General features: G+C 35.0%; 1 protein-coding gene across 1 annotated transcript; it reads right to left on the minus strand.

Annotated features, from left to right (window-relative positions):
• Positions 1-2,329: 2,329 nt before the first annotated feature.
• Positions 2,330-19,134, minus strand: LOC111044493 (SAGA-associated factor 29). The gene is made up of 7 exons (XM_039420914.1): positions 18,883-19,134; positions 15,856-16,013; positions 13,576-13,710; positions 12,713-12,835; positions 11,664-11,822; positions 9,109-9,334; positions 2,330-5,142 (listed from the first exon to the last, which is right to left on the minus strand). The coding sequence occupies exons 2-7, from the start codon at positions 15,883-15,885 to the stop codon at positions 4,949-4,951; spliced, it is 867 nt and encodes a 288-aa protein (XP_039276848.1). The 5' UTR covers positions 15,886-16,013; positions 18,883-19,134; the 3' UTR covers positions 2,330-4,948.
• Between the last annotated feature and the right edge of the window lie 1,002 nt (positions 19,135-20,136).

Consider the following 20,136-nt stretch of genomic DNA (forward strand, 5'->3'; position numbering starts at 1 on the left):
AATTGTTTGAGAGAAATAGATTCCTCTTCATTCATTCTTGGCCTACGTTGTTTAATCGGCAAAACACTTATTAGTCCTGTCAAATGTTCCATTTGTTTGTTGTATTCCCCTATTAAATTAAATTGTTTCAATAATTCATCCCTTTCCTTTTCTTTGATGATTTCAAAACATTTGTAGCGCTTACAAAGACAAGGATCCCCAGGCATGTGAGACATAGCACGAATTCTTTTTGTTGCGTCAGATAATCTTCCATGTTGTTTACGTTTTGTTGTCTTTTTATCACTATTATCACTCATGTAAATCACAAATATTTCAATTACTACTATTAAACAACCTACTAGCATAAGCAAACACAACAAAACTAACAGATTCTTATTGCACCTTTGCACGAACACACCAGAATTAAGAGGTTATTTCAGACATAGAATGTTACTTCACGGTAACTCGAACAGCTGAAGTGACTTAGAATATTCTTTCACTGTAAATGAATCAGCTGGTTAGACATAGAATGATATTTCCCTGTATATGATTTTTTCCAGCATTAATAACATTGACACAGAATGTTCTTCCCCTTTGATAAGTAGACCATTTTGTAGTACTCTGCTTGAGCCACTAGATGGCGCGGAAAACCCATTTTTGAAAAAAATGACTTAGAATGTTCTTTGCCTGTGGTCTTCACATACATGTTATTTGCTTAATTATATCGATGATTTGGATTCCCACTAAAATAATTTCCCTTGAAAAAGCACACTCAACGAGGTACAATAGCTGTTATCCCTCTATGACATTTTATTGAGATTAAATAGTTATTTGTGCAACTAGTGCGCAAAGTGACAGTTTGCTGCACCGAAAGAAACAGGCGAGGGCGGAATGGTTTCTTGAGTGCAGCAGGGGAAACTTTGCGCACGTATTTCACATTACATTTTTCCTACAGTTACCATTGAATATGAGAAGTGGTTGATTATGGGTAAAATGATGGCTGAAATCCATCAAATGTTTGTCTGTATAGTTTTGTTATTAATAACAACTTTAATTTATTTTAAACTTGATAATTGAAAATTAATAATCGATAATTTGAGTAATTTTAATTTCTAAATAATTTTTCAACCAATCAATTTATGAATGAAAAAAATATTATTTGAAATAATGAATAATTAATAATATTCAAAATGTATAATTTAATGAGTTCTCATTTTTATTTATTTGAAAATCAGAAAAAAATAGATAGAACAAATTCGCATTCAAAATACACGCCAACAATGTCAACAGCTGATTGGGATGGCTGCAAGATAATACGCAAAGTATTAAGAGTACGCAAAGTAATACTTTGCGCACTAGAGCGGAAAAGTGATTCTTTGCGCTCTGTAATCAGTGCAGGAAAGGTCACTTTTCAAGGTAACTGTAGGAAAAGAATTTAATAGCTTAAATAAACTCATTTCAGTAATTTCATTCAGGTGCCCTGCTATTTTGTAATAGCTATTCAAGTCATGTGGCCGGAAAGTGGCAGTTTGCAGGGCGAGCATGATGATTCCAGTCGAGGCAATCTGGGATACCAGTGAGACACCAGCCGGAAAACAAATCTGGTGTTCCTAATATAATTGGGCCTAAACATCACTTCTTGTTCTTACTCATTAGAACATTCCATTATTTGGAGATAAATGATTTTCAAAAGAAAAACATATTTTCGCGATGTTTTCAATTTTATCAAAAAATTTTATTTCCTTTTAATCTTCTAGCTCTGAAAGTTTTCTAGCACTACTGGAATATCGGGGACATATTAATTTGTGGTTAAATAATTGTAAAATTGAGAAAGTTGAAATTGTGCACAATTTGTCATCGCTGTTATTTTCTCGGATGGAGGGACAAGTCTCATCGTATTTTATACAGTCCAAAGTTTTTGGGATTCTAGTCAGTTGTTCAACAAATTATAATCTTGTTTACAGGACATACACATTGTGTGTGAAATATGCCCCTGGTTTTAAAAATTAAGTGCTGATTGCACAAAAGCCAGTTAAATTTTAATCGTGGTTAATTCCTCTAGAACCAATCAGAGAAGCAGGTTTTTTTTTAAAAAAAACCTCTGATGGGTTCTTGTGGAATCAATCACGGTTGAAATTTAACCGGGCCAAAGCAATATTATTTTTATCGATTCTAGGGTCTGTCTGAAAAAAAATGTTTGATATTGATTTTATCTATGTATGTAATTCAAAATTATTTTGTTTCTCAGACTAAGATATACTTTATATAGCATAATATTTATTGCTCATTTATTTGTCAAGTTCTATATTGCTATCAAAAAAAATGTGGCATTGAAACAGATTAAAAAATAATAAGTTTGGTAAAATTGATAGTTTTATTTATAAACATTGACGATAATTATTACATCGATACCTTAACAGACTGATTCACGACTATTACATTTTGATCATTCATCTTATTATTTTTATGATACCATTAATATAATTGAAGCTAATCTCGTGTGTAGACGTTACAGATCATACGAGTTTGTAAGAGAAAACTCCTTTATTTTCAATTCTATAAACAGCATCCGATCTCCAATATCAGCATTGCATTGTTAATAATATTTGAACAGTATTTTAGTGATAGTAAGCTGAAATTTTAAAAACCGCACATACAGAAGTATTCTATTTAATAATACACAATTTCAACGAGCCAAACGTCAACTATAAATAGTTGATTTAAACATGATTGAAACGTTGATAAGTGTTTAGTCAAAGTCTATCTACTGTCATTTTCCTATGTAGGTGCCGTACGCTTTACAATAAGTGCTGCAAAGAGTTTTTATGTTATTTCACTTTTAGAATATTATTTATTTATTTATTATTATTTATTTATTTGAAAATTTACATATTTGAGGGCACCAGGAACTGAATCCCATTATTGCCCTCATAACACACATTGAGCATACAATTTGAAAATATAATACATTAAAATGAAAATAGAATAACTTAACTAATATACTATTGAGTTTTAGAAAAAACAAAATACAAAAAAATAATAATAGAAAACCTTGCAAATAATATGAAACTATAAAAACCGCATGCTCAAACTTTGAGGGTATAGCAGATAAAAGAAGAAAAACTAAGTATGTAACTAATACTGAAGAATTCAAGAAGAAAAGAAACAAAGAAAAGAGAATTATGGAAACTTTGCAAATATGAAACTTATAAATAAAAACACTAATATATTATGTATTATAATACATAGGAAAGAAAAAAAGACAAAACTCAACAAACATAAATCTTATTCAAGTCCCGCCTGAACACACTGTCTGAATCAAAAAAATCTAATGCATCATTAAGCCTATTGTATAATCGAAGAGACCTAAACAGGGGAGCATTGTAACCACTGACCGTTCTACATCTGATAATATCAAAGGTGGGATGATCTCTGGAGTTGAACGCAGGAACATGGAACCTGATCAATGAGAGCAGCGAAGGAGAAGAAAATCGACCCCTTAACAGACCATGCACAAAAATCAATGAGTCTCTCTCCCGTCGTAATCTCAATGATACAAAGTGAAAGGTACCTCTCAAACGGTCTGTAGGAAAACCCAAAGGACAGGATTGGCCGAAGCGCTTGTAATAGAGAAACCTCAAAAACTTATTCTGATCTACCTCAAGACCATGAGTACACAAATCAGTATAAGGGTTCCAAATCACAGAGCAATATTCCAACACACTCCGGACCAATGACACATAAACAGTACATATTGCATCAAGGTTATTGAAGTTAGCTGTATTCCTCATAACAAAACCTAGCATTTTATTGGCTCTAGCTATGCTCTAGTCTATGTGCACTGAGAACCTGAGACAGCTATCAAAGATTACACCCAAATCCTTACATGTATCGACTCTTTCCAGATTCATACCATGTACTTCATAAGAAAAGTTCATCTTCAAACTTTTTCTAGAGAATGAGATACACTTACACTTCCTAACATTCAAGTCAAGTCCATTGATAGAAGACCATCTAGCCAATCTGTCAAGATCTTGCTGCAACAAATTACAATCATTGGAATCAATCATTAGTAATCTCCATGTAGAGCTTTACATCATCAGCAAAGATCAAACATTTTGCTTCCTTTATGCTTGATTATTTAAATTTAAAGTAACTATGTGATACTGAGGCCAGCCACTGATGTCACGTTTCGCCGGTCATTTGCCACTGACAGGCAAATCTAATATAAAATATAGTTTAAGAACTATCTAATTAGAAAATCCAATAAAATAGTTATATATAATAATCTTCCTAATAAATCTAATTTCAGCTGTAATCATGAACATGTTCATTTCAGTACTCTCAGAATGTTTTGAGTATTAAACAAGTTTATGAAAAAACATTAGTCCATTGAAAGCACTCTATCAGATTGTTGAAAACGCTTAAATAGTTCATGCAACTGAATTATTAATGAGAACTTTCAGTTAGTTTCTGGAGAATTGTTTCTGAAAAGTTGCTGGATTTAGTCCGTTGAAAACACTCAGTTTGTTGAAAACACTCAATAGTTAGTTGAAGACTTCTCAGCTTCTAACAATTGGTGAGAAGCGTCAAATACGAGTAGTTTAAATTTTAGTTATCATACTCGTAGTAGGTCGAAACATACAACTAGTTCATTGAAAAACTTGATTCAGTCCGTTGAAAATACTTGAGTTCACTGAAAAAACTCCGTTGATAACACTGAGTGATAACTCTTAGTCTGTTGATAACACTGTCATCTAGTCCGTTGAAAACACTCAAAAAGTTCGTTCAAACGTTTCAACTAAGGTAGTGCATTTAAAAACTTCATTTGGTCCGTTGAAAACACTCAACTAGTTGTTCCTTGTTAACTTTAAACTGGTTGGTTGGACTAGTTGGTAGGATCAACGTCCGTCTCCATCAGTCACATGAGCTCGACGTTGTTGAATATTTGGAGAAGGGAGTCGTTGTGTCAGGCCTTGGACAGCTTGAGCTTCTTGTCCTTGCAGGCGATGACGTGGCACTGGGGCACGGGGAGAGGGGGGGCGTAGCCGTCGGCGTAGGTGGGGTCTTCGAAGAGCAGCTTGTAGCTGTCGGTCGGGGTGAGGGGGGGTTCCTTGACGACAGCTTTGTAGAAACACGTGGATCGCGGGTAGAGCGCCATCACTACAACAAAACATCACAAATGTGTGAGAATTTCGTTCAATTTACAACACAACATGTTATAGGAAAACAAATATTTGATAAATGCTGTTAAAAGAAAGATGTTTGATATCATGTAATGGGCCCCTCAAGCTGGATTGCACAAAGCGAGATCAATCTTTCACCAGGATCAGCCCAATGCTCAATTACAGTTGGTAGTTAAAATTCGTTATTTGACAGTTTTATTTATCCATATATACAAAAAAGGATTTTAGACAATCAATTATTCACACATTCTTAGTAATCTTCACACAAAAGCAGGATATGCGGCAGACAAAATACAAGTTATTCCCAAACCGATTACTGTTTGTGAACTATTTTTAATGGAAAAACTAAAGACTATTTCTGCCGACTAGAACAGGCTGCTTTCGTTGTTGCTTCTTGGCCACTATTTCGAGTCAGTTGATTTCATCTTGAATCAGTTAATCTTTTTCTAACCTTGAAAACTTATTATTTTTCAAGAATCTCTTCAGTTGTAATTTATTCTTGTATAGTTTATTTTATTGTAGATTAAAGATTAAAAAAACTGAATATTAATTTCCAATGAACATTGTAATTTTTCAGCCCTAGATTCCAGTAATTCTTACATTTCTCAAGAAAGAGTTCCTCAACATTCAAAAACGTATTTCAAATGAAAATCTTCTCGCTATGGTCTATTTTGTCTGCCCAGCATTCTGTGAATGTATGAACGAGCACTCGTACTCCTTCGAATAGAGCATACTATAGGGAATAGAAGGTGGCTAGTCGCGCAGAAGGCTGGCTACTAACGGTAGAACATGCATGATGAACATGTTTATCATGCATATACACATGTTCATCATCAGCGACAGGCTTCTAAAGGTGCGTACAGACTTTCGCTCTGCTCCGCAACCGAACGTCACTCCAGCAGAGCGATTGATGATCGACCGGGGAGCAACAATGGTTCGACCGGGGAACGCGAGAAGATCTAACATCTTCCGTAACGTTCATGATGGGTGCGTGGGCGGCGCGACTGTAGTTCGATGGAGGAACGAGGGCGGTACGAGGGAGGAGCGTGCTCGGTGCGGGTTGGAAGAGCGTATATGTGTACGCAGCTTAACACAAAATAGACAACCAATAGCAATAATTAAATCATAATTTTAGAAAAATAATTTAACCTCAAATAGAGCAGCGAAGAAAAAATGAACAACAAAAAATCTGGTGTGGTACACTCACACAACTTTCCTTGCTCATTGATCTATAAGCCTCATTCTTAAAAGAGGATAATTTCGGGGAATAACATTATGCCGATTGGCGGCTAAATAATTAAAACTATGATTATACTATTGTTATTGTTTTCAAAGTACATTTTCCTTTGTTTAAATTATGAAATTTGAGGATTTTTTAAAAGTTGCCAAAACAGCTGTTCTACAAATAAAATATCGACATGATTTGTGTGTTCTTTTGAATAAACTGCTCTACCTACCTACCTCACGCACGAGAAGGAGGTTACAAGTATATTTCTCAGGGATGGGGAGGACCCCCTGTTAGTTTCCCAGGGAGGAGACTCATGCCAGTTAATAGAGCTGATAAATAACTATACAGGGTATGAATTTGAAAAAAAAATCGGTCACGTCATTTTTGAGAAAATCGTAAAATAGAAATTTAACAAAATTCATTCTTCTCAGGAATATTACGGAGCTACTGCAATTTTCCCCAGAAATGAGACTCATGTCAGTTGATAGGTCTTATAAATAGCTATCTAGGGTATAAATTTGAAGAAAATCGTTAAAGCCGTTTTCGAGAAAACCGTGAAAAATATGGTTTTTTAGCCATTATCCGCTATTTTTTCCGCCATTTTGAATTGAATTTCTTATTGTCGGATCCTCATGGTATAAGGACCTTAAGTTTCAAATTTCAAGTCAATCGGTTAATTAGGAATGGAGTTATTGTGTTCACAGCAGTGAACTCTATACTAACTGGAACGGGCTGTCCAATGCTAAGCTACAGCTAAAAGTGTGTAAGGCGGAGTGAGTGAGACAGGCATACCGTGTGGGATTCCCTTCTCTCTCGTACTCATACATTTAAGCAGGTTGTTGCAGCTCTTGAGTACGATTTTTCATTTTTAAAGTTAAAAAATGGATTTGAATAAATATTGGGGCTATCAGTATTAGATCACAACCTTCTCTCTTAAATATTGTGATATATTTGTTGTAAAATGCGTAGAATTGAATAAAAATACGACCGAAAAATGGTGATGTATTGTGTTGCATTTGGATGCAAGAATGGGCATGTTGAAGGAAATGAAATACCATTTTACAGGTAAGTCAAACATTTTTAGTCTATTAATTAATTTGAAGAAACCTTTTTTTTTACATGCATTTCCAATACTTTTTACTATATTGATCAGTTTATTTGACCAAAAATAAAACAACAAATTTAGTTTTATTCCTAGTATACTGTGATAGTTTCTATGCTAATTGAAAATTTAGGCCTACTTTATTACCATCTAAAATAAAAAAACATAGTTGAAGAACAAATGAATCCTTATTCAAAAAAGAATAAATACAAATGATTAATAATTTCTGTGTTATCATCATGAGATGACATAATTTATTTTAGGTACCTACTTTATTTTAGTAGCCTACTGTTATTTTGAAAAATATGATATTGCTATCAGCTAAATTGTGATTAATTTTTGAAACATTTACGTTCCAAATAAATAATCGTTCAATTTACAGTATTATAATAATTATTTAGCATATTTTACTGTTTGCTTATCATATGGACATAATTATAATACAATTAATATAAATGTTTCTTCATAGATTTCTTTGCATCATTTCTGAAACTCCCACTCTTACATGATTTGAAATTACACCAATGCACACCTACATAATTCTACATTTATAGCCTGCTGTAAGTAGGCCTATATTATTAAATTAAGATATTTCCTTAAACAATAAATCATAAATCTTTCCTTTAACAATAACTCATATAATCCAAAAAAACAATAGTATATCCTATCAAAATAAACATAAGACTGTGTTTAATAGTTTCGATTAAACACAGCCCTCCTTTGGACTGTGTACGAACAAAATTCGGGATTGGAATAATAAGGACTATGAGCCTGCTTTTTCATTCCCAATCATTTCATGACAGTTTATATTTGTCCTTGTTAAATAAATAAAAATAAATAGATGATACGCTTCTCTGAAATCTGGCCAAAAGTTATTCCCTTGCTTGTGAAAAGTTGACAATACTAAAACTACTGCAGTCACAAATGAAAAAAATCTTTTCTTTATTCATATTCAACCTATTTCATTATTTTTGCTATCAAAAAGTTAACAATGAACTGCTTAATAAAGGAAAAATAACGCTTTCATGAATAAGACATACAATATAGAAATAAAATAGAAATTGAAACTGTGCAATGTATTTTTATGACGACACGTGTATCATGAATGTTTCACCGTTAGTGGCCAGTCTAAGAAGCGGCAGTATCAAGGTCGAGCGACGAGTGAACTGGTCACATTTTTCGAGCAGTAGATTTGTGCCGATCTGCATAACTGCGTTACTTTACGTATTTCACTGCACATATTGAGCAGTAAATTAACTGCGCAAGAAGCCACCATCAAACAGTTTATTATCAGCAGTGAAACTACAGCCTAACCACGCAGTAAAATACTGTCTGTGGAGCCGTACCCTCAAGGGAGAAGGGATAAGCATGAATGTAGAGGATGTTAAGACTGACCAACAGATCCGGCCGGAAACAAGGCATACAGATCGGTCTCGGGAGCCGTACCCTCAAGGAATGAAATGAATGTCAAGAATTCTAAGACTGTTAGAATGTCAAGACTTACCAACAGATCCGGCCGGAAACAAGGCATACAGATCGGTCTCGGGAGCCGTACCCTCAAGGAATGAAATGAATGTCAAGAATTCTAAGACTGTTAGAATGTCAAGACTTACCAACAGATCCGGCCGGAAACAAGGCATACGGATCGGTCTCCGGGTTGGCGCGCATAAGAGGCAGCGGCACCACCTTGCGCTTGCACACGACATAGCGCTCCTTCTGGTCCTCGTCGATGTCGTCCACCTTGTACTTGTTAGTGGCCGCGTTGTACATTATCACCTCCGCCAGCATCCAGATCTCCTTCTCGTCGCCTTTCACGAACGCTGCTACCCAGTCACCCGGCTACAAAATAAACATTCATTCACTTAAAAAGCACTTAAAATTCACTTAAATACACTTCTCAATAATACCAAACACAGCATAACAAGTTATCCCATGGGTTGTTTATGTCTCAAATTTCAAGCCGATGACGTCTTTTTTCATTAGGGCTACTCTTGAATAAAAATAAAAATATAAGTATCCTTCTTTAAAATTGTTTTTGTCATAGTCATTCAATCTCAGCTGTTTTTCATGCATGAAATCAAGTCGGTAAACAGCTGTTTGCAGAACAAATAAACATAATGATTCTCATTACAGTATACTCTACGGTAATGAAACCATATGTTTTCTTTACAGTCGAGTATGTTTCCTAGTTCCGAAATAGGAACAACAAAACTGCTACAAAAAACCACCTTCAGCGCTCCAGGTGGAAGTTTTGTCAACTTCCACAAAATTCCTGATTCGGAATTTGTAAACTAGGTTATGTAACTTATAATATGCAACAATGGTTTGCGCACAGGCATTTTTGCCCATGCAGACCATTCTCTAAACATTTATTTGGCTTAGTGTATTCATGAGGATGTTTTTATTCTTTGTTGTTGTTTTGTATTGAAAATGAGTACCTACATAAGATTTTTACTTTGTAAATTGAATTATTTTTTAAATAAATATATCTTGTCTGTCAAAAAAAAAAAACAATGTACAGTTGTTCATAAATGAATATCGGGATTTCAACTCACTATAATATTTGTTACAATGTACTTGCAGATATAAATTAGGTCAAGTGAAGAAGCCAATCGAACAATTTTGTTGTGAGCATAAGATAGTTAATTGATAAAAACGTAATAGTTATTATAATTATTATTTTCGGATGTTTCGCCTCACCGTAATACATAATGTCACTTTCTTTAAGAGAGGACACACTTAATCAATTTTAGGAAAGTACTAAGTTATAGACTTGACGTAAGCCATGTGACAAACGGTAGTCGTATTTATGTTTGTGTTTTACTTTTTATTCGACAAATAACTTAAAACTATCAGTTTAATGTGATAAATATTATTGTAGAGTTGAACCTCCGATATTCATTCCAACTACTTTAACATCAACTAATAAGACCAAGAACTGTATGATGAAGCTCCAATACGCATCACGGAATGTTGACCTCAAATGCATCACTACATTGGCCCAGATGCACAAAAGCCTGTTAAATTTTAATCATAATTAAATGATATGAGAACGATTCAGAGAAGATTTTACTGAAAAGAAGGCTTCTCTGATTGGTTTTCGTAGCAACTAATTATGATTAAAAGTTAACAGACTTTAATAAAAAATATCATTCATTGCATATATGTTATAATATTCTGTGAAAAAATATTATTAAATAATAAAAACATACATTGATAATCATTGTATTGTATTGTTTTTGGGAATATATAATAACGAATTTTATTTGATTTGAAAAAAATAAACTACCAGTTTTAAAACTTTCTTCCTCAGCAATGTATTAGGTATCTGCTGGTATGCCAGTTCAATTTTTTAATCTATTCCAACTTGACATCAATAATAAATTTAAGTTTATTGTTTATTGTTTTTGAAGGGACGGATTCAAGGATCCAAAGGTTCAAAGAACCCCACACGTCAACCGAAGCTTATTGTGTTCCAAAGTAGTATGTTAGTTAGGCAAACCAATACCTGTGTTCTTTACAAGAACCAGGAGTTTTCTCTATACTAACATCCCATTCATCACCCAGTTGCTTGTTACAGTCCAGTGTGATATGCTTGGCAGTCTCTTCAGACTGATAAGTCCTCTTGACCTACGTGAGTTCCACTCCTGGCCTACTTTGAAGGTCCTACCGCTAATGAAGGGGTGGCCAAGTTGCCTCTAGGGCGCCCGGCCACCCTTGACTCAGCCTCTTGACCTACATTTGTGCCTGGAGTCTCACCCATCTCTGGTCTCTTTGGTTTTCTCTATTTCCCCCAACGTGAGTTTCACTCCTGGCTTCTTTATAGGTCCTTCCACTGAAGGAGGGGTCACCAAATTGCCTCTAGGGCACCTAGCCACCCTCGACTTAGCCTCTTGACCTACATTTGTGCCTGGAGTTTCACCCAACTCTGGTCTCTTGGGATTTTCTTTTTGCCCCTCCGAAACTGCCCTGATGGGGCAGATCCCGTGGGTTTGAAGGCAAGGCAACAACTTCTAGAGTTGCCTTATCTTGAGGTCCATTTTAGTCGCCTCTTACGACAAGTATGGATACTGTGGGTGAATTCTGGTTTTCAACACATTCTTGAGTACGATGATCGACTCCCCGACTCCCCCAACCCACAGGGGGCAAATTCAAGTTAGTACGGTACCTTTGCAATGTAGGAGCTATCGGCTGGTATGGCACCACAGAGGGGCGGTGCCTTCTCGCCGGGTTTTCCGACCCACAGTGGGAAAGAGAGGGCAGAGCTGAGTATCATATCCAGCAGATCCCCTCGGCGGGTCGTGTCTTCATCGCCTGCTACCTGCGCCTGCCAACAAAATATAAACAAATCGAATTAGAAGATGTAATATTAATTATAACTGATAAATGTATCAAATTCAAATGTAAAATTGAATCAATTCAATTATTGAATTAAAAAAAATCCAATCTCAAGACTAGCTTATAAGTGGGAATTGAAAGCAATTTGTATTATTAATTCTAATAAAGAAATACAGTTCAACATCTATAATCTACATTATAAAAAATATATTGAACAAATATATAGGCGACAAAAATATATAAAAAATGAACAAATTGAATTAAAAAAGGCATAATTCAATTATTGAATTTAGTGAAAGCAGATTACAAAATTATTTTCTTCCATCTTCACCAAAAATCCTATCTCAAAACTCAAGACTAGCTTATGAATGGGGAATTGAAATAAATTCGTATCATTAATACTATTGAGGAAATTCTATATCTACAATATAGATGTATAATTGAGACATCCATGAGTTTCTGCGTCGGAGTGGAGGTGATGCTAAGGAATGATGATGGATTGATTAATTATGAATGATTATGATTCAATTTTATGAATGAAAATTATGATGGGATATTTAATGAATTGGCTCAAAATTGTCACAACCACCCATGTATTTATTTTTTAAAACAATCATGATTGGGATAGAAAAACCCATCCTTATTTTACATTCTATAATTATCTATCAACCGTAACAAATTCTTCGAAAACGTTTCAATAATAATAATAAGTGATTGCGACAATTTCAAGAAGTTTCATTCAAGACTTCCAAGGATAATATATTTCGTGTTAGGTAGGGTTAGATTTTAAAGGTTGGGGTTAGGGTCAGGTTGGATTAAGGCTCTAGGTTGAATTAAGTTAGGTTAGGTTGTTTACTGACCTCATTGCTATATACAGACCTCAATTCTCTTCTCCTTGCAAATGGTCCTCAGCTCATACAGCTCCGACAATGCTTGGCGAATTATTTCTTCCTCTGATGAAGAACTGACGACAGCATTTGTGTACATGCTTTTCAATTTTTGCTGAAAAATTAAATAATTATAAATTGAATTATTATAACATGAGGTCGATACTCCATTTTACAGGAGAGCCAAAACCGACTGAAAAAAGTTTATCTTTGAGTTACAAAGATTTATATTTTCTAGTTTGTGAAGTTTCAAATACGGTATCATTAATACAAAAATCTATTCTGGCCAAAATTGGAGTTTCCTGGTTAACAATCAAAGCTGAGTTTGAGATCGAATTAATATTTTTGTTCTCCATTCATCAAATAACGCTTAATATCTTTTGCTGTTTAGGAAAAATAATATATCATAGAATCATCAAAATTAATGTGATAGGTAAAACAGTAGTTACCACAAATCCAATTCATTTTTCAATTCTCATTCAGCATAGAAAATGCCAGTAAATGATCAATTTTCCAACATCGCAGCATCATTCATGAAAAAAATCCGTTAAACATCGTATTACCATCATAATAATGCGTAGCCTATAAATCTCACAACTACTTAGGTCATCAATGGATGAACTGAAGTTTTATAGTTTTTAGTGTAAGATTTTTAGCGATAATCGATGCCTCTGAAAATAGTTTTAATAGTTGTCATAATAAGAAAAAATACTTTAAATACAACTCACAATTGAATATTTACGTTACAATTTCTTTATAGAATTGTTTGCAATCATACTTATATACGGTAAGATGAAGCAGCATTGTTTTTATATTACATATTGATTTTATTAAAAAAATATCAATGTTTTTTACCTGGTAATAAGGAGATACTTTTCCTTCCTGTGCAACTTTCTCGTGCGTTTTCATGATATTATTCAAATGATTTTCAATGTTGTTCCTCTCCTTTTCAATTTCATGAATGTTTTTATACAGAGATTTCAGTTTCTCCTAGAACAATGAAAAAAGAAAAAATGAATGAAAAATAATTGCAAATTGTAGGTAAAATTCGACCTCGTTAATTTGTCTAGGTCTTTTAGTCATGTCTATGTCAGTTTGTTTGTTTTGTGTAATATGTCGGTTGTCCTTACATGTACTTATCTTGGTCCTATCTGTGGACAGGCCCAGGACCTGTTTCATGAAGATTCAGAAGTTCATTAATACAGAGGAAGGTTGAGACACACTAGACTTAAGAATAGCTAGCCTTGCTGCCCGGTCTTTCACCTTTATTACGGGAAAAACATTTCATGAAGCAAACCCCTCAATTTCATAGGGTATTTTAGACACAAAATAATAATCTGTGATCGAGTTGCTGTAAGAAGCAACACCAATTATTCAAGTATTTCAGCTATCTATTAATGCAAACTTGTGTCGCCACTCAGAATATGATGTGTCGCATTCTATAGATCTGATCACACAAAATGTCTAGAAAGTGAAGAAGCACAACTTCCTCAGGTAATTAAGAAGTATAATGAACAAAAATAACATCTTCCCTTATATGTTTTGCTGAATAATTGAACTCAAGCAGAGTCAACTGCACTCGAGAAGGGCGCTGCCAATACATGAAAAGGATGACGTTGAACTTCCTTCCAAGAAAGGAAGTGCCCTATCTCAATAGTGCCCATACTGTCAAGAGTCATAGAAACTAAGATTAACAACAAACAACCACACAGTTTTATTGTGAAGAGTAAACTTCTATCTCATTTCCAGCACTGCTTCAAAAATGGACGGTCAACAGCTAGTGTTCTACTTGCTCTAACAAGTAAAATTCAGAAAGTTTTGAACATGATGATACTCTTGCACTCACACAATGCGATATAAGTAAAGATTTTGATTGTGTACCCCATGATATATTGATTGAAAATCTGCTGAAATACAGTGTCCAGGGTACAGCTTTTAATACATTCAGGGGCTACTTGGGAAGCAGGAGGCTAGTGGTTTCATTTGAGGGAGATACATCACGTGTTGGAAGTGTGGAGCACGGAGTACCTCCGGGTTATGTATTGGGCCGTCTACTCTTCATCCTGCAAGACAGGCAGAGCTCCATCCTCTTTGCAGACGAGACCACACTGACTGCTACAAGGAAAACGGTGGATCAAGCAGCCAAGGCCTGTTTCACAGCAAACAGGATGAAGCTGAATAAGGTCAAAGAAATTCCTAATATGCTCTCTAAAGAGATCTTTAGTAGAAGTGGAACCAGTAAAACTGCTTGGTGTTTGCATGAACAATAGGTTGGCCAGCATGTATCAGGACGCTATCCAGGGTGATCTATCTTCTTAAGAAGCTGTCACACTTTATCGGCAGGGAATACCTTGACACAGCTCATCATTCCCTGTTCCACAGCCACATTGTAGAATGCTGCTGTGGGACCATGCACCTGCTTGTCATGATGTACTACTGCTCCAGAAGATTGACATAAGGATGATCACTTTCCCAGATCACAGATACCACTGTTGGCCACTTTTCAAGGATCTGAGAATCCTCTCTATAAGTTGACAGTATTATCCTGTGCTTGTCCAACCTGATGTATGTGAATGATAACCTTCAGCTGCTCCCGAAAAGGAATGGCATCCACACATATAGCACCCTCCATTTGGAGATAGATTAATTAAAAGACCAATTTATTCGTGGATAGAGTTGGCTGATGAGCCACTGATTTGAATTTTGTTTCCCTGACACACCGTCAGGCACCTTCAGTCAAGGACGATGACAAGTAGGCTTATATATATTTTTTGTATATGATTTTGTGAATAAAAATTTGATTTGATTTATAGGTACTAAACTTTCATGCTTACGTTTATACCTAAATAACTAATATAACAAGAGAATAGAATTAAAAAAAATGTTAAATTATAAAAGCATTAGAACATTTTGACTGAAAAAAATTACCCATTAAAAAAAATTCTGATAACCCATCCGTGTTATCGGATGGGCACGTTAAATTTTCGGTCCCGGCTGAAGTATGAAAGTCGTAAGGCCCATTGACGGCTCAAATGATATAAATTCAGGCGAGGTGGAACTTCCGTCAGGAACTCCCCACCAATAAAAGCCATACGAATATTATTATTATTATTATTACTAAAAAAATAAACTTACCAGTACTTGACAATCCAATTCACTAGACATTTTTCTGATATTTTCAAAGCTTTTTCAAATAAGATAGGCCTAGCTACTCAACACCAATTCTTCTCTGCTTGATGGATTCCCGCAGAAATAACATGAAACCACGTAACTGATACAATGAGAAACAGTGCCTGAAAATGATGAGAAAATAATCATGTTAAGTGAAGATATGTTCAAGAGGAAATAGAAGAGTCTTGTTAGATGATAGGATAGGGGAAGGCACATATACTATAATAAAGGAAAGAAATGGCTTATACACGTACGGGATAGGAAATTAACGAGTGAGGCATCATCACAATCTGAACTAACTTGATTAACTGGAAGTTTTGCATATAGATTCTTAATTTATCAAGAATGGCCTATGTAAAATTCTTCTAATTTTAAATTCTCCAGCACGTCAAGTTTTCAGTTTGTCAAGTTTGCAATTAGACCTTTGCGGAGCACGAGTTACATGCTACAAGGAGACTGGGCTATCGTGGGTTTTATAAGTAGGCCTAAACTAGAATGTTGGAGAAAATCTGATTTTTTGTTATTCAAAGTAAAGTGTACAAATCAATTTCTTTCAAGGTTATAATTAAAATTATATCAAGCATTTTCCTAAAATAATTCGTGTACACCTAAGCCTAAATCAGACATTTGTAATATATGCATTATAAAAATGACTTTTTATTAACTGTTGAAATAAAGTTGGGACTCTGCTCAAGGATAGTAGTAAGATAAGCAAAACTTTTGCGCCTTTACTCTTAGTTACTTTAAAATCGTGTAGTCGTTGTTTAACGAAAATTTAAATTTTCTGTCACAATCCCAAAAACTCTGAAAACCTTGTATAAAGGATAGTTGCTAATTTTCGGTGGCAATCTTGGGAGCCACCAAAAAGTTAATCCTTATATCAACCCTCATAAAAAGTTAGCTAAAATGACATAATGTACATCTAGTTGCCTGTAAATAATATACTCGACGAGAGTGTTGCCTTGCAGCTACTCTGGTTGGGGGAAGAGTGGCCATGTCTGATTTAGGCTTTACTGGTGCTTTCAAAAATGCCGAGTAGCGAAGTTTGTTCAAATTTTCTTGCTGTGCAGGAGCATGGTATGCAGCCAAAAAGAGCTTCTCACCAGCCTATTCAATAGTCTCTGATGATGTTGAGGGATCTGTGAATCCTCCCCAACTATCACAGTTGTATGTAGAACAGCTTTATTCAACCCACACCTCACAATGGTGGTATCAGCATCTCCGGTGGCAACATTTGTTTCAATACTTGTTTCCATCATTTTCTCGATTAACATGTCGATCAGTCTTGTTTTGTTCCTTTCATTAGCTAGGAAATGCTCCTGTTGAACTGTGATGGTCGTATTTTCATGAAAGTTTATGTCAACCGAGGTTTTTGTGAGCCTTCTTCGCTTCTGCTCTGCTCGTTTTGTGCTGTTGACATCAGTGTAACCATCAAACACAACCATACAGTTTTCGCCGTAATGTTTTTTTTTATTTTATTTTATGTTATTTAGTTTTTTATTTTATTTTTCCCGCCTGACTGGTGAGATGCGGGAGGTACTGGCGTGACTGAGCGGCGGTGGTGGTGGGGGGGGGGGTTAGCACGCCACCACGTTCCAGCCGTCTGCTCCCCCCCTTCCAAAGCCACATGATCTTCACTTTAATCCCTCCTTACCTTCACTAGGATTACTCGCACAAACCGGTATTAAAAACTCCACATAGTATTATTATTATTTGTAGTAGTATAAGTAGAATTTGTAACCGTAAACTATAGTAATTTTGAACAATGAATATTTTTCCCTATTTTCTCCACTTTATATATCCACTATTATTAATCCATTATTATTAAAAAGTGCATAGGACCTTTTTTGTAGAAAACTTTACGTAGTTTAATTTTACTAATGACAACCTTTTTCCTGGAGGCCATAGTTTTTGAGTTATTTACAAAAAACAGAAAAAATGCACATTTGGAGCCCCCTCCCCCCCTTAGCTCCACCCCACCGGTCAGTACTTTCAATATGTTGCTTAAGAAGCCTTCCCCTACAACTGTACCAATTTTGGATTATACATGAATTATTTCCCCTATTTGGCATTGTTTGTCTTCGTTGCCTGGACTAATTTTTTCACCAACCAACTGGGTCAGTTCTGTCTTTTATAATTTAGGTTTGGGATGTGGGTTACGGATGGGGGGTTTATTAAAACATAAATGTAAAAGTACTTGGAAAAAAATAACTTTATCTTTGTTATTTTATCCTCCAATGAGGTACATTGCCTCACCAGAGGTTGAGGGCAGGTACCTCAAGTTTTCCTTGACACAGTCAGTGTGGTCATCCCAGCCAATGACGAAGGATTCAAGACAGTATCCATAATGATACACAAACATGATATTTTTACAAAACAGAACAAGTTTCTACTTGTTTCACCACTCGTAACTTATCATTTAATTGAGTGAAGCTTTCTGCATAAGTCCTTTTACATCTCAATTTTTTATAAAATCCATTGTAGCCAAGTCCGAAGTTAACTTTGCACATCAAACCGCGCACTGTGGACTCACACAGTTACTGATCACACAACTGCACATTTATCATTTTCTAATCTAATAATTTTGCTCAATTATTTCTAAGAAATTGTGCCCTTAATCTAAACCGTGATAATTTCAACAACCAGGTGCGACACCGGGACAACCTAGTATATCCAGGTCTCAACGACCGTATCAGGACGTATGACAAGTCTTAGCGAGGTTTCAGCTGGGCCGAGCCGAGCGGAATCCGCTTGCGCGCTAACTATGCAGGATGTATTCGGGAGCATTCAAATCAACGCTGCGCCGAGCCGAGTGGATTGTGCAGTCGGCTTGACGCCCAACTTGAGCGTTTTCGGCCAAGCGGATTCTGCCATCTTTCAGTTTAGTTTGATGTTCCCACGTAGTAAATTCTCACTATTGTTTGTAATTCTCAAAATTGTTTATAATACCATTTCTAGAATAATATTACAAATAAAACTTATGTAACTTACCAATTGACATATGAAATTTGCCAGTGAAAACATCCCAGAGCTTAGAGAAGTTAGCCCCTCAATACTGTTTCAAATCTGCTTCTCAATAAATGTATCGCATTTTCCATATTGAGAATACAATAAGAAATTTAAAAATCTATCTTGTATTGCTTGTATATAAAATTAAACGTTTTATAATAATAATAATGCTAGTGCTAGATGTCAAAATAACCTTTTTAAATTTGTCAACAATAACAAGAAACAGACTTGCAAGCCACAGCCTGCTTGATGATGTATCAGCTGTTTTTGGTGGCTACATTGGAAACTAGTAGATGGCGGTAAGATTTAAGTTTTAAATTTAACCGTTTTTTGTGTTGTTACAGGTAGCAAGGAAGGCCTATAAACTGAACCATTACAGAATACTCCCGAAGAACAAATAATAAGGATACGGTATTTCTTAAAATCGTAGTATACATCGGTCTAGAATCTCACACGGAGCTAATAGAAATATCATCAGAATCAGAGTTAATCAATGTAGGTACCAACTTCTCCATATTTTCTCTATGATATCTTTCAATATTGAATCATCACAATGTTACATTCTAAATTTTGAAATTTTACATGAAAATGTATATGGATAGCGTACTTCATACTACTTCCTTAATTAGCGACCCATATTATGTAAGGCGCTCCATATAAGGGTGCTAAGTAAGTATACTTACTATATAGTATAGAGATAAATATTATATATTTACCCTTTGATGTTATTGCAGCTTTTGATTTTATCAAAACTCTAAACCGTCTTTGATCTAATTGAAATTCTTTCGTTCATCTCTGACATGAAACTATAACTAGGTATCAAATCAAAATGAAGAAAATAGCTTTCAAATTATGTATGTAAGACCTTCAATCTCAATCCAGTGAATGGTTATAGAAAGCTTTAGAAAACAATAATAAAGCTTTTAGTTTTCAGAATATCTCACCAAAATTGCCAAATCAAGTCCCCTATTTATTATTGATTTATTTCGTCCTACAAATGTTTTAATACATAACATTAGGTACCTACATAGTCTATAGCCTATCATAACTTGGCCAATGATTGAAGTGTTTTGGCTCATTAAAAAGTGAGTTTGAATATATTTGAGCAGGCTATGTTGCTCATGACTTCAATTATTAGAATAAGGAATGATAAATTAGAAGCTGTTTTGCTTCGAATAGATTCAGTCACTTTCAAAGGTTTATTATAGAAGGAGCTGATGAAAGAATGAGTCAGAT

This window comes from Nilaparvata lugens, chromosome 2, assembly GCF_014356525.2.
Source record: "Nilaparvata lugens isolate BPH chromosome 2, ASM1435652v1, whole genome shotgun sequence".
Taxonomy (NCBI): domain Eukaryota; kingdom Metazoa; phylum Arthropoda; class Insecta; order Hemiptera; family Delphacidae; genus Nilaparvata; species Nilaparvata lugens.

Excerpts from the sequence above, each read along its gene's own strand:
- LOC111044493 (XM_039420914.1), bottom strand. The coding sequence starts at position 15,885 with ATGTCTAGTGAATTGGATTGTCAAGTACTG. Across the intron at positions 13,711-15,855 it reads AATTGGATTGTCAAGTACTG|GAGAAACTGAAATCTCTGTA; the intron begins GTAAGTTTATTT and ends TCATTGTTCTAG. Across the intron at positions 12,836-13,575 it reads AAGTATCTCCTTATTACCAG|CAAAAATTGAAAAGCATGTA; the intron begins GTAAAAAACATT and ends TTAATTTTTCAG.